Raw genomic sequence first — 12,656 nt, forward strand, 5'->3', positions numbered from 1 at the left:
GGGACCCGCCTCGCTGCTCCTCCGTCTCTCCCCACCCATCGCCTGGATGGAGGAAGTCGGAGAGACGACCCTGTGAAGCCCCAACGGAGAAGCCGCCTGTCCCCAAGACTGCAGGTAGCATTGCCTAAGGGTTATAGCGCCAGCCGCCGCCCCTCCAACTCGGCCCTCTCCCCTCCCCTTTCCTCCCTCTGCCTCTTGCAAGCTTGCCTCGCGCGCCCAATTCTGGAGGTCGCTTTGCAAGTGCCAGGGAAAGCAGAAGAGCGTTCGCACGTGCGCTGTGACTCGGGTCAGGCTGGTTTGCTGCGGGCTAGCCGCCGGAGGGGGCGGGGCTGGTTCTAACCGGTCGATTTCCATCGCTTGCTTCCGCTTTTCAGCCTCTTCCAACACCCCCCCCCCCCTCTATTCTTTTAGGATTTACAAGCGTTGGCAAGATTGCAGTTCAGTGGGATATAGTCAGATTTTAAAGGGTGAAAGCCTTTGCGGGATGCTTTTGGTTGTACAAGTGAACCCCGCCGCCGCCGCCCATCTTTCCGGGAAAAAACTTCCAAAACTTCCCCTGTTCAGTTTTTGCATATAAAACTGCAGCTGAAGGCGCAGGGCCAAAGTGCGGGGGAATTGCTGGTGGACGTTTTTTTTTTTTTTTTTTTTTGGCCTTCCCAGAATTTTTGGGAAACTCCTGTTGATTTCTCGTAGCACAATAACCTCAGTCTGTGGGAGGGAGAAAAAATGCTGGGGGAATTTCGGGCAAGGGACGATCAACAGCCTCCCAAGTCTGTTCTCACTTCCAGATTTCTTTTGCAAAACCTCAGACACACAGACCGCGTTTGCCAGCGGAGAAATCCCCTGGTTTGCTCCTGTGTTGTTGGCAGCGGCCGGGTGTAGAGAACGTTTGAGTGACATTGGCTAATTCCACATGGGCCAAAAACAGCGGTGTGAAAACAATATAAACCCTTTTACACCATTTTCACACTGTTTTCACTCCGCTGTTTTTGGCCCATGCGGAATCAGCGCCATTGAGGAGTACCCAGGGATGAAAGGATGAAAACTTAAGGATGAAAACCTAGATAGCTCCATCTTATTAAATCTCAAAAAGCTAAGCAGGTTCCGTCCCAGTTAGATTTTGGACAAGGGACTGCTGAAGATGCCCCAGGTTGCTATGCGGAGTCAAACCACCTCTGAACATCTCGGGTCTTGAAAACCCTGTTGGGGTCCCAATAAGTCGCCAATGACTTGACAGCGCTGAATCATTGCCTTGATCTGGGTGTTGGGTGGCCAGGCTCCAGGTGGTAGCTGGAGCTCTTCTGTTATTACAACGGATCAAGGTTTGGGGTCCATGCCCATGTTTAGACTGGAGAAGGGAAGGTTGAGGGGTGACATGATAGCCGTGCTTAAATATTTGAAGGGATGTCATCAGAGGTGGGATCCAGCAGGTTCTCGCCAGTTCCCGAGAGTGGGTTACTAATTATTTGTGTGTGCCGAGAGGGGGTTACTAATTGGGTCTGTTTCTCCGTTAGAAATTCCATTAGGTCCAAAAATCATAAAGTCCTGTTGTTTCCTATGTGGCTGGTTAGCGAAGGTAGAAAATGGGATGAATCTCCCCGTTGGGCTGTTTTAAAAACATGTTTTAGTAATATGGTAAAGTTCCTTGTTTAAGGAAAGTATCCTTCTTTTGATTTCTAGAAACAAAATTAAGTATTTGAAAGTATTAAGTATTTGACAGGCAGTCAATAAGAGGAGAAGTAGTTGTTTCTGTTGGCAGTAGACGATAGGACTTGCTATAATGAGTTTAAATTATGGACAGAAAGATACCAGCTGGAAATTAGGAACTTTTTTTTACAGTAAGAGTTTTTTACAGTAACAGAGAAATTATTAATGCCCCGCCCCCGGAATGCCCGGCCACGCCCCCGGAATGCCCTGTCCAGTCCCATTGGTGCTACGCCACTGTTTGAATCCCACCATCATGGGAACCTGTTACTAAAATTTTGGATCCCACCACTGGATCATGTCATGATGAAGAGGGAGCAAGCTAGTATTCTACTGCTCCAGAGACTAGGACTCACAATAATGGATTCAAACTACAGATTCCACCTAAACATTTGGAAGAACTTCCTGACAGTAAGGGCTAACCAACAGTGGAATATGCTGCCTCGGAGAGTGATGGAGTCTCCTCCTTTGGAAGTTTTTAAGCAGAGGCTGGATGGCCATCTGTCCGGAGTGCTTTGATTGTGTGTTCCTGCATGGCAGGGGGTTGGACTGGATGTCCCTTGGGATCTCTTCCGACTCTATGATTCTATTACAGGCAACAGACAACCCTGGATAAAATGGCTGCTTTGGAAGGGGTACTCTATGGCATTATACCCCATTGAAGTTCCTCCCTTCTCCAACCCCTGCCCTCCTCAGGCTCTGCCCACAAAAATCTGGTATTTCCTGACCTGAAGCTGGCAACTCTATCTGGATGGTATTATCTCAGAAAATGGAGAGGTGAAACCATTGGTGGGATCCAAAAAAATTAATAATAGGTTCCCATGGTGGTGGGATTCAAACTGTGCCGTAGCACCAATGGGATTGGGCGGGGCACGACGGGGGCGGGGCATTCCTGGACGGGGCTGTGGCAAGGATGCAGCCGCTGCGCCGGTCCTTGGGCAGGAAACAAATGCACGCAGGCGCAGGCTGCCACACACGCCGGTGCACCTCCTGCTAGACTGCTTCAAGTTCTGCACGCTACTGCTGAGAGGAGGGGCGTAACTAAGGCAAAAATCACATGGCAAAATCACCACTTAGTAACCCCCTCTCGGCACACACAAATAATTAGTAACCTACTTTCGGGAACCTGTGAGAACCTGCTGGATCCCACCTCTGGGTGAAACCCTAAGTGCTATCAAGCAGAACAAAACAAAACACTCCCCAGTGGCCAATGTAGTAAATCAAATGCAGATAAATATAATGTGATGGACAGTGCAACAGTGTGGAACAAACACACAAACTCTTAGATACACAAAACAACAGAGGCTTGTTTTGTGTATTTGAGAGTTTGTATGTTTGTACTACACTGTTGCACTGTCCATCACATTATATTTATCTGCATATGATTTACTATATTGGCCACTGGGGAGTGTTTTGTTTTGTTCTGCTTGATAACTCTGTCTGGATGGCCCAGATCTCGGACACCTCAGCAGGGTCCTGGTTAGTACTGGATGGAAGACCACCAAGGAGTCCAGAGTCACTGTGCTGAAGGAGGCAGTGGGGGCCACCTCTGCTCGCCTCTTGCCTTGACCTGGATAGTTCAGGCTAGCCCAATCTCATCACAGCTTGGAAGATGAGCAGGGTCAGCCCTGATCAGTATTTGGAGACATGAGGTGGCTTACAAACTCCTTTTCCTTTCGTCTCCCCACAACGGACATCTTGGGAGGCAGGTAGGGCTGAGAGAGTTCTGAGAGAACTGTGGGTATCCCACAGTCACCCAGCAGGAATGTAGGAGCGGGGAAACAAATCCAGTTCATCAGATAAGAGTCCACCACTCATGTGGAGGAGTGGGGGATCAAACCCAGTTCTTCAGATTAGAGTCCACCTGGTCTTATCCACTATACCACATCGGTGTTGAATTCAAAATTCGACAGTGAATTGGTATTCTGTTCAGACCTTGCTGGAGTAAACGGCTTCTGGTTTTTCCTGTATTTCTGGATACATCTAGAATGCCAATATTGACAGGAAAGCTTTAAATAAATAAAGAGCAAAGGTGTTGTAAGTGGTGTTTCTCAGCGGGTCATGCTGTCAAATGTGCACATCAAACTACTGTTGTAGCAGAGTGTATCAGAAAGGTCCTTGACATGCTGTCTTTCTGTATGCAAGGGAGCCTTTTGTTCCATGAAGTTTCCTTCCCAGATACAATTTTCCACCCGCCCTTAGTCTAAAATGGCATTTTTTTTAACAAGGCATATTTTTGCATGTTGGAACCTATGCTCTTGTGGCATAAACACTCTTACTTTTTGTCCTGTTTTCAGTGGTGAACAAGGTTGCCCTCCCCCTATTTCTGACGTCCTTCAAAATATCCAAACGCTCAGAACAACACACCCATTCAATGTTTTGCTGTAGGCCAACGCTTGTCCAACTAGCCAGCATAATGTAGTGGTTAAGAGCAAGTGACTGGGCCAAGATCCCCTAGCACAGTGATGGCGAACCTTTTCAAGACCGAGTGCCCAAATTGCAACCCAAAACCCACTTATTTATCGCTAAGTGCCGACACGGCAATTTAACCTGAATACTGAGGTTTTAGTTTAGAAAAAACGGTTGGCTCTGAGGTGCGTGTTACTCAGGAGTAAGCTTGGAGAAACAACCATGCAACACTTCGAATGGGTACAATAATAGCAAGCCTTTATTGGCATAGACAACAGTACAACAATAATAAAAAATGGATTAAAAAGCAGATACAATACAGGAAATAAATGTTAGGCCGAAGGAAATCTACTGGCGTTTGGTAATTTCCAGGAGAAAGTCTGCCACTATCATACAGAGAGAAGGATCAGGATTGTCCAACAAGTAGTGTAATCTAATTAAATTGGGGAGATGGGGTAAATGTAAAGGAGTAAGATTCACATACTTGGATCTGATTTCCTTGAATGGGTGAATCATGACCCTAGAAGGGTTTACTCAGAAGCAAGCCCCATGGCCAGCAACCGAGCTTACTCCCAGGTAAAGGATTGTGCCCAGGCCAGCCTAGATGTGTGTGTGTGGGGGGGCATGATTTTCCACCCCGCCCACATGATGAACTCTGGGTGTGCGTGCCCACAGAGAGGGCTCTGAGTGCCACCTCTGGCACCCGTGCCATAGGTTCGCCACCACTGCCCTAGCAGACTTCCACTGTAGGAGCAGCAGTGGCGTAGTGGTTAAGAGCAGGTGAATTCTAATCTGGAAGAACCGGGTTTGATTCCCTGCTCTGTCACTTGAGCTGTGGAGGCTTACCTGGTGAACTAGATTAGCTTGTGCACTCCAACACGTGCCAGCTGGGTGACCTTGGGCTAGTCACAATTCTTCGGAACTCTCTCAGCCCCACCCACCTCACAAAGTGTGAGGGGAGTTTGTAAGCCCCTTTGACTATCCTTACAGGAGAGAAAGGGAGGGATATAAATCCAACTCTTCTTCTTCAACTAGATACAGCGTGGTATAGTGGTTAAGAGCAGGTGGATTCTGATCTGGAGAACTGGGTTTGATTCCCCACTCCTCCATCTGAGTGGTGGAGGCTTATCTGGTGAACCAGGTGTGTTTCTGCTCTCCTACATTCCTGCTGGGTGACCTTAGGCTAGTCACAGTTCCCTCTGAACTCTCTCAGCCTTTCCCACCTCACAAGGTGTCTGTTGTGGAAAGAGGAAACGAAATGAGCTTGTAGGCCACCTTGAATCTCCTTACAGGAGAGAAAGATGGGATATAAATCCAAACTCTTCTCTTCTTTAGATAACACCTTTGTATCCATTTCTCAGCACAAGACCTACCAAGTATCTGTGATACCTTGGGGGTGGGAGAAATTCATAGGTGCCTCAGCTCCAATGGGAAGCAACGGGTTGGATTCACAGGGCCTTTTCCTTGTGCTGTGTGAACAGCACATGCCCTCCTTGAACATTTATTAATACAAGCTGTTACTTCTTAGCTTCGTAATTGATAATACAGCTGGTGGAAGGTGGGCCAAAGCCCAGCTGTTTTTGACACCCGGTAGTCAAGAAAGCTTCACTAGGATTGGATATTGAGGCCCAGACTATATAGCACCCCCTTGTTCCAATTGCTAGAGTTTTCGAAGGGCTAGAAATCCGCTTGCAGGCCACGCCGGCTCTGGGTGAGTCTGCTCTTACTTATACAATCTCTGAGTCACCCCCTGGCAAACCCCCAAGGTTATAAAATCTGACTCATGCTCTTCTTGAACTTAAAAATACACAGCTCACAAGCCCTGCTTTTAGGGTTCCCAGCCTCCATGTCAGGCCGGGAGATCCCTTTGTATTACATTTGCTCTCCAGACTACAGTTCCCCTGGGGAAAAATGGCTGCCGGGGGTGGGTGTGGGTGTGTGTGTGTCTGGCGAAGACGTTCATCCCCATGTGTCACCTATTCACAAATTACATGAACATCCTGGGTGTCTATGTCTACATCTGTTTGTAAGAAACAGCTAACACATATTCACATGACTAATAAACTTGGAGACAAATGAAACTGGCATTGATGAAGAAGAAGAGTTTGTATTTATATCCCACGTTTCTCTCCTGTAAGGAGACTCAAGGTGGCCTACAAGCTCCTTTCCCTTCCTCTCCCCCCAACAGACACCTTGGGAGGCAGGTGAAGCTGAGAGAGTTCAGAGAGAACTGTGACTAGCCCATGGTCACCCAGCAGGAATGTAGGAGTGCGGAAACACATCTGGTTCACCAGATAAGCCTCTGCCACTCAGGTGGAGGAGTGGGGAATCAAACCCGGTTCTCCAGATTAGAATCCACCTGCTCTTAACCGCACATGCATCAAATGAAAACTGAGAATTATCCACCACATGTATTAAAAATATTCAGGTATGCGTCATGCCTGGATTTTACCTGGGCTCGCTGCATGCTGCACCTGAGCTGGTTTATAGTATCCACTGTTGTCCTGAAATATGAAACCTATTGACTTCCTAGCCAAAGCCGTGGGTTATAAAACAACTGAATGAGCTCTTGCCCCAGTTTTCTAAAGCCAGCTTCTTACCTAGTGGAACGACTCTGTTCCTCTTCCTCATTTTCTGGTCCTTCTCCACTCAGCAGTGGTTTGAAACGCAGAATTAGGCGGTTGAAAACTTCTGTTGTGTCTCCTATCTTCATGCCAGGAAAGGCTGTGGCCAAATCTTTTTCGAAAGCACAGAGGGAGCTTCTCACAGCATTGCATGCTTTCTCTCCGATCCTCTGCCTCCATTATATTTTTCTTTAAAGGTAAAAATAGCCTTCTGTACAAGCACTAGGCCATTACTGACCAATGGAGTGACATCATATCCCAGGGTTTACTGGGCAGACTATGTTTACGGGCTGGTTTGCCACTGCCTTCCCCAGTCGTCTACACTTTACCCCCAGCAATCTGGGTGCTCATTTTACCAACCTCAGAAGAAGGAAAGGCTGAGTGAACCTTGAAACCGACTTCTGTCGGGATCGAACTCAAGTCGTGAGCAGAGCTTTGACTGCAGTATCGCAGCTTACTCCTCTGTGCTGTGGGGGTCACTGTCTTATTTTTTAGGTTACTCAATTGCCCTGAATCACGGAGAACTCTAGGCTTGCTTCTTAAATCATCAGTCCATTTGGCTGGTAACCATTCATTCTTGTGATTAAGGGGGGCATAACAAAGACACACACACACCCCACGCTCACATACAGGGGTTTACAACTGGGACTTCTAGTGCTTATCCTGATGCTAGGAGTTTTCAAGAAAATCCTGGTTTGAGCCCCAGAAAGTACTGGGAATTGCTTTTAGGAATGTTTTTAGGAGTTTTTTTTAAATCTGGTATATGATGTTTTATTGTAATGTTGGATATATTTTTGGACTGTTTTTGTTTTTGGCAACAGCTTTATCAACTTTGCACTCCTGTTGATCACCTCATAACATTTTCTATTGTTGTTATTGTTAGTCTGATTCTTGTTTTATCCTATTCCTAATAAAGGTGATGATGATGATGACTGTGTAGCCCACAGGGGGATAGAAATCTACTAAAAATGGATGGATGGATGCAGAGGTGGGATCCAGCAGGTTCTCACAGGTTCCCGAGAGTAGGTTACTAATTATTTGTGTGTGCCGAGAGGGGGTTACTAACTGGTGATTTTGCCACGTGATTTTTGCCTTAGTTACGCCCCTCCTCTCAGCAGTAGCGCGCAGAACTTGAAGCAGTCTAGCAGGAGGTGCACCAGTGTGCGTGGCAGCCTGCGCCTGCGTGCATTCGTTTCCTGCCCAAGGACCGGCGCAGTGGCTGCGTCCTTGCCACAGCCCCGCCCAGGAATGCCCCGCCCCAGGAATGCCCGGCCACGCCCCCAGAATGCCCCACCCATCCCCGTTGACGCCATGCCACAGTTTGAATCCCACCACCATGGGAACCTGTTACTAAAATTTTTGGATCCTGCCACTGGTTGGATGGATGGATGGATGATACCTTTTATTGCGACCGTCCAAATGGCCGCCACATTTTGTGTCAGTCTTCTTGACCCTCGTGAAACAAGTTGAAACAAGTTGCACAGATTTTGCACCTGGCGTGGCATCTCACAAGAATATGCAGTGGCCAAGAATAGATCAGGGTTTTTCGTGAATTCCTTGGCATTATGCAACTCTCACAGTTTACTCCTCCGGCCCCACAGGATGGAAACTCACAGCTGCCATTTATTTTTTTTGGGGGGGGTGCTTCCTCTCTCTTCCATCTGTGTTCTGCCACTTCCTGCCACACTGTCGGCAGGGTTTGCGGTCGCTGCAGAGGAGTTGAACAGCTGCAGTTTCCTCCATTCAGTGTCGCCTTCCTCTCTGTTCAGCTGACTGGCCGATGGTTGCTCCAAGTGGGGGCTTGACTGCGTGGAATGGGACCGGTTGACAGACTGGTTCACGTGTTCTACACTTCACCATGGCTGCTTTCACAGTTGTTTGCAAGTGGATTTTGCTATTCTGCATAGTAAAATCCAGCTGCAAAGTGCATTGAAAGTGGATTGAAAGTGCATTATTCTGCATGTGCGGAAGGGGCCTAAGTCCAACTCCTTGTGGTTAGAAACATAGAGCTGGAAGGGATCTCAAGGGTCATCTAGTCCTACCCCTGCACAACACTCTGTTTTGAAATTGTTATTTTCGTGGCTGCAGTGGAGTCTGTTGGCATGTTGGTCCTAAAGCAAATATGCCCAGATTAATCTTTCCAACTTCTGCTTTTCTCTTTTAGCATCACTCGCCGGATGCTTTGGGGCTATCATGTGATATTTTCCCCCTGTCTTAGTTGCATCTGCTAGGGGACTTCTGCACATGCAGAATAATGCACTTTCAGTCCACTTTCACAATTGGTTGCAAGTGGATTTTGCTATTCCGCACAGTAAAATCCAGCTGCAAAGTGCATCGAAAGTGGATTGAAAGTGCATCATTCTGCATGTGCGAAAGTGCCTTTAGAGCAAGAGGGGAAATGGACCCAAATCATGTAGCCCTTTTAAAATCCCGTGGCATTCAAGTGCCTGCCTGTGTTTTCAGCATCTTGCGAGTCAAAAGCTTGGGTGCCTGCATCATAACATCACTTCAGAAAGAGCCAGAGAGTGAAGGCAATGTCACCCCCTCCGGCTGCTGAACTGGGGACTGAAGCATCTTGAAATTTGCATTCTGAAAACAGAAAGCAGGAAGTAGAAAAGCAGAGACTTGCAGGTGATATTGGTTATGCCCCTGCCCTGGTGGTGGGTGCGAAAGCACCAGTGCATGACCGGAGAGGGAACCTTTTAAAAGAGGAGAGAGAATTTTAAAAGCCTAACTTTTCACAGGCCGGGTTTTTAAGCACCCTGAGGCTTGTGAAGACTGTTGAACTATTCAGGATCCTGATAGTTAATTCTAGAAGAGCATTGTAATACTGTGCATAAATTATTCCTTAGGGAGTAATCTTTGGCAGAGAGGCTGAGAGGTTAATTGAAAATAATCAAAATTTCTTCCCGGCTGAGACTTCCTTTTCCAACTTCTGCAAAACAGAATTTCCTCTGTCTCGCGTGATGGGCCACGGTTCCCAGTGTTCTATGATTCTTTCATATCCCATTGTCATCTAGCGTGGCTTACAGCGACACGGAAGTAAACTAAAAAACCGAAGTATGACTTACTGCTGTGCATTCACATTTCTGCATAAAATTGACTTAGAACCATGCCAGGATATGCATGAAACAAAACAAGAAGGGGAAGACAAACTTTTGAGACTTTTGATATATATATTTTTGGTAATTTCTGGACTGCTGATAAAATGTGCCTTTTTCTTCTACTCTTTTCAATAGGGCGACTTATTTTGAGAAAACGAGAAGAGTTGATCAGCATGAGCAGAACCGTTTCTCCAAGCTGGATACGCCTTATCTATTTTTAAGTCCTCCTTTTCAGAGATTAAATGTATCGGAACGTCAACTCTCCAAAACTTCCTAGCCAAGAATGTACTGGTCCGTGGGATCTGGTGGTGGCGACGGCTCTAGCCCCATGGAACCGCAAGATGGTAAACTAGAGAAGTTTGATTTTATCTCTTTTGGTTTCTGTGCTTATTTTATTTTATTGATATCCCACTTTTCTCCCTGTTCAGGTCCAAAAGTGACTTATTGCACAATTCCCCTTCCCACGTCTTATCCTCACAACTACCACCTTGGGAGATAGGTTAGATCGAGAGATTGTCACTGGGCCAAATTCCCCTAGCAGACTTCCACTGTAGGAGCAGCAGTGGCGTAGTGGTTAAGAGCAGGTGCATTCTAATCTGGAAGAACCGGGTTTGATTCCCTGCTCTGCTGCTTGAGCTGTGGAGGTTTATCTGGGGAATTCAGATTAGCCTGTGCACTCCCACACATGCCAGCTGGGTGACCTTGGGCTAGTCATAGCTTTTCGGAGCTTACTCAGCCCCACCCACATCACGGGGTGTTAGTTGTGAGCGGGGAAGGGCAAGGAGATTGTAAACCCCTTTGAGTCTCCTACAGGAGAGAAAGGGGGATTTAAATCCAAACTCCTCCTCCTCCTCCTCCTCCTCCTTCACTGTACAAAGATTATACATGTGTTCAGCATGGTGAAGTGGTTAAGAGTAGGTGGATTCCATTCTGGAGAAATGGGTTGATTCCCCACTCCTCCACCCGAGTGGCGGAGGCTTTTCTGGTGAACCAGATGTGTTTCTGCACTCCTACATTCCTGCTGGGTGACCTTGGGCTAGACACAGTTCTTTGGAGCTCTCTCAGCCCCACTTACCTCACAAGGTGTCTGTTGTGGGGAAAGGAGGTGAAGGAGTTTGTAAGCCACCTTGAGTCTCCTTACAGGAGGGAAAGGTGGGACACAAATCCAAACTCCTCTTCTTCTTCTTCTTCTTCTTCTTCTTCTTCTTCTTCTTCTTCTTCTTCTTCTTCTTCTTCTTCTTCTTCTTCTTCTTCTTCTTCTTCTTCTTCTTCTTCTTCTTCTTCTCCTTCTTCTCCTCCTCCTCCTCCTCCTCCTCCTCCTCCTCCTCCTCCTCCTCCTCCTCCTTCTTCTTCTTCTCCTTCTCCTTCTCCTTCTCCTTCTCCTTCTCCTTCTCCTTCTCAACTTGAGGCCAGAGTAAGTTAGTTTCATACGTTGATGCATGTGTGGGGTCTAGCTAACCTGGGGATTGTCTGAATTAATCCTGTGCTGAGACACCACCCCCCCCCCAAAAAAACCCTGTTCGTTGATGGTTCTGGAGGCTCTGGGGCATTCTGTTCCCGTCTATCCTTTGTACCCCTTCCCCAGATAAGTCGTCAGGTTGTGTGAGAGTCTCCCACATTCAAATCCAGAACCCCCTAAGCCCTGGATCACCTCTTCCCTCTATATAAAGGCAGGTGGGTGTAATGGTGGAGAGTGTTGTCAAGTCAGAGCTGCAGGTTTTTCAAGACCAGAGATGACCAGAGGTGGTGTACCATTGCTTGTCTTCTGAGCAACCCTGCACTTATTTGGTGGTCTCCCATTTGAGTACCAGTCAGGGCTGACCTTGCTTAACTTCTGTCATCAGATGAGATCTTGCCAGCCTGGGCCATTCAGGTCAGGGCTTTAGCCTAGCCCTTTCAAAATGACCTAGCCCAAAATCAAAATGACCTAGCTCTATCAAAATGGTCTCCAGGATTTGTGTGCTATATAGAAAATCATTCTAAGGCTATTAGATTGGAACACAATGTATAAAAGTGGAGACTTTATACTCTCCAGATTAACTTTATTAGTAACCTGCGAGTGAGGTGATAATAATGTATGGTTTTCACCAGTAAAACGAACATAACAAAACTTAATCGTAAAAAAGGATAGGTTACAGTAAATTTAAGAAGAAGAGTTTGGATTTATATCTCTCCTTTCCTGTAGGAGACTCAAAGAGGCTTATAATCTCCTTTCCCTTCCCCCCCTCACAACAAACACCTTGTGAGGTGAGTGGGGCTGAGAGAGCTCAGAAGAACTGTGACTAGCCCAAGGTCACCCAGCTGGCATGCGTTGGAGTGCACAAGCTAATCTGATTCACCAGATAAGCTTCCACAGCTCAAGTGGCAGAGCGGGGAATCAAACCCGGACCCCCAGATTAGAGATCAACAAGTTAAAAGGGAATTTACATGGTTAATTCATTAATGATACAAAAAGCCATTCAACCTTAAGCAGTGGTGGGATTCAAATAATTTAACAACTGGCTGTTTACAAGCACCATTTTAACAACCGGTTCTGCCGAAGTGGTGCGAACCTGCTGAATCCCACCACTGGCCTCAAGTAATATCACACAGTATTTTGCAACCTAGGGAGTTATCTCCCATAAGAAACTTTTTGATCGACTCCTCTTTGCTGCAAATATGCAATGTTGCAATCAGGGCTCCATAATCTTTGAGCGAGCTGTGTTATAAAAAGGACACCCGGTCAAAAGTTTCCAACAACCCCAAACTTGCAATGAAACCGTCTTTCCACCCTTGGAATCTTATTAAATTTCCCTTCTAAAATGGCGGATGGTAG

At 46.9% G+C, this 12,656-nt stretch overlaps 1 protein-coding gene across 2 annotated transcripts in view; it reads left to right on the top strand.

Moving 5' to 3' along the window:
- LRRK1 (leucine rich repeat kinase 1) overlaps positions 1 to 12,656 on the top strand; it is a 78,334-nt gene continuing 65,678 nt past the window's right edge. For both annotated transcript variants that reach the window (XM_048482217.1, XM_048482218.1), the window contains exons 1-2: positions 1 to 114; positions 9,977 to 10,185. In XM_048482217.1, the coding sequence (XP_048338174.1) occupies positions 10,125 to 10,185 (61 nt within the window). In that variant the 5' untranslated portion in view covers positions 1 to 114; positions 9,977 to 10,124. The remainder of the gene's footprint in view (positions 115 to 9,976; positions 10,186 to 12,656) is intronic.

This window comes from Sphaerodactylus townsendi, linkage group LG17, assembly GCF_021028975.2.
Source record: "Sphaerodactylus townsendi isolate TG3544 linkage group LG17, MPM_Stown_v2.3, whole genome shotgun sequence".
In the NCBI taxonomy this organism is placed as follows: domain Eukaryota; kingdom Metazoa; phylum Chordata; class Lepidosauria; order Squamata; family Sphaerodactylidae; genus Sphaerodactylus; species Sphaerodactylus townsendi.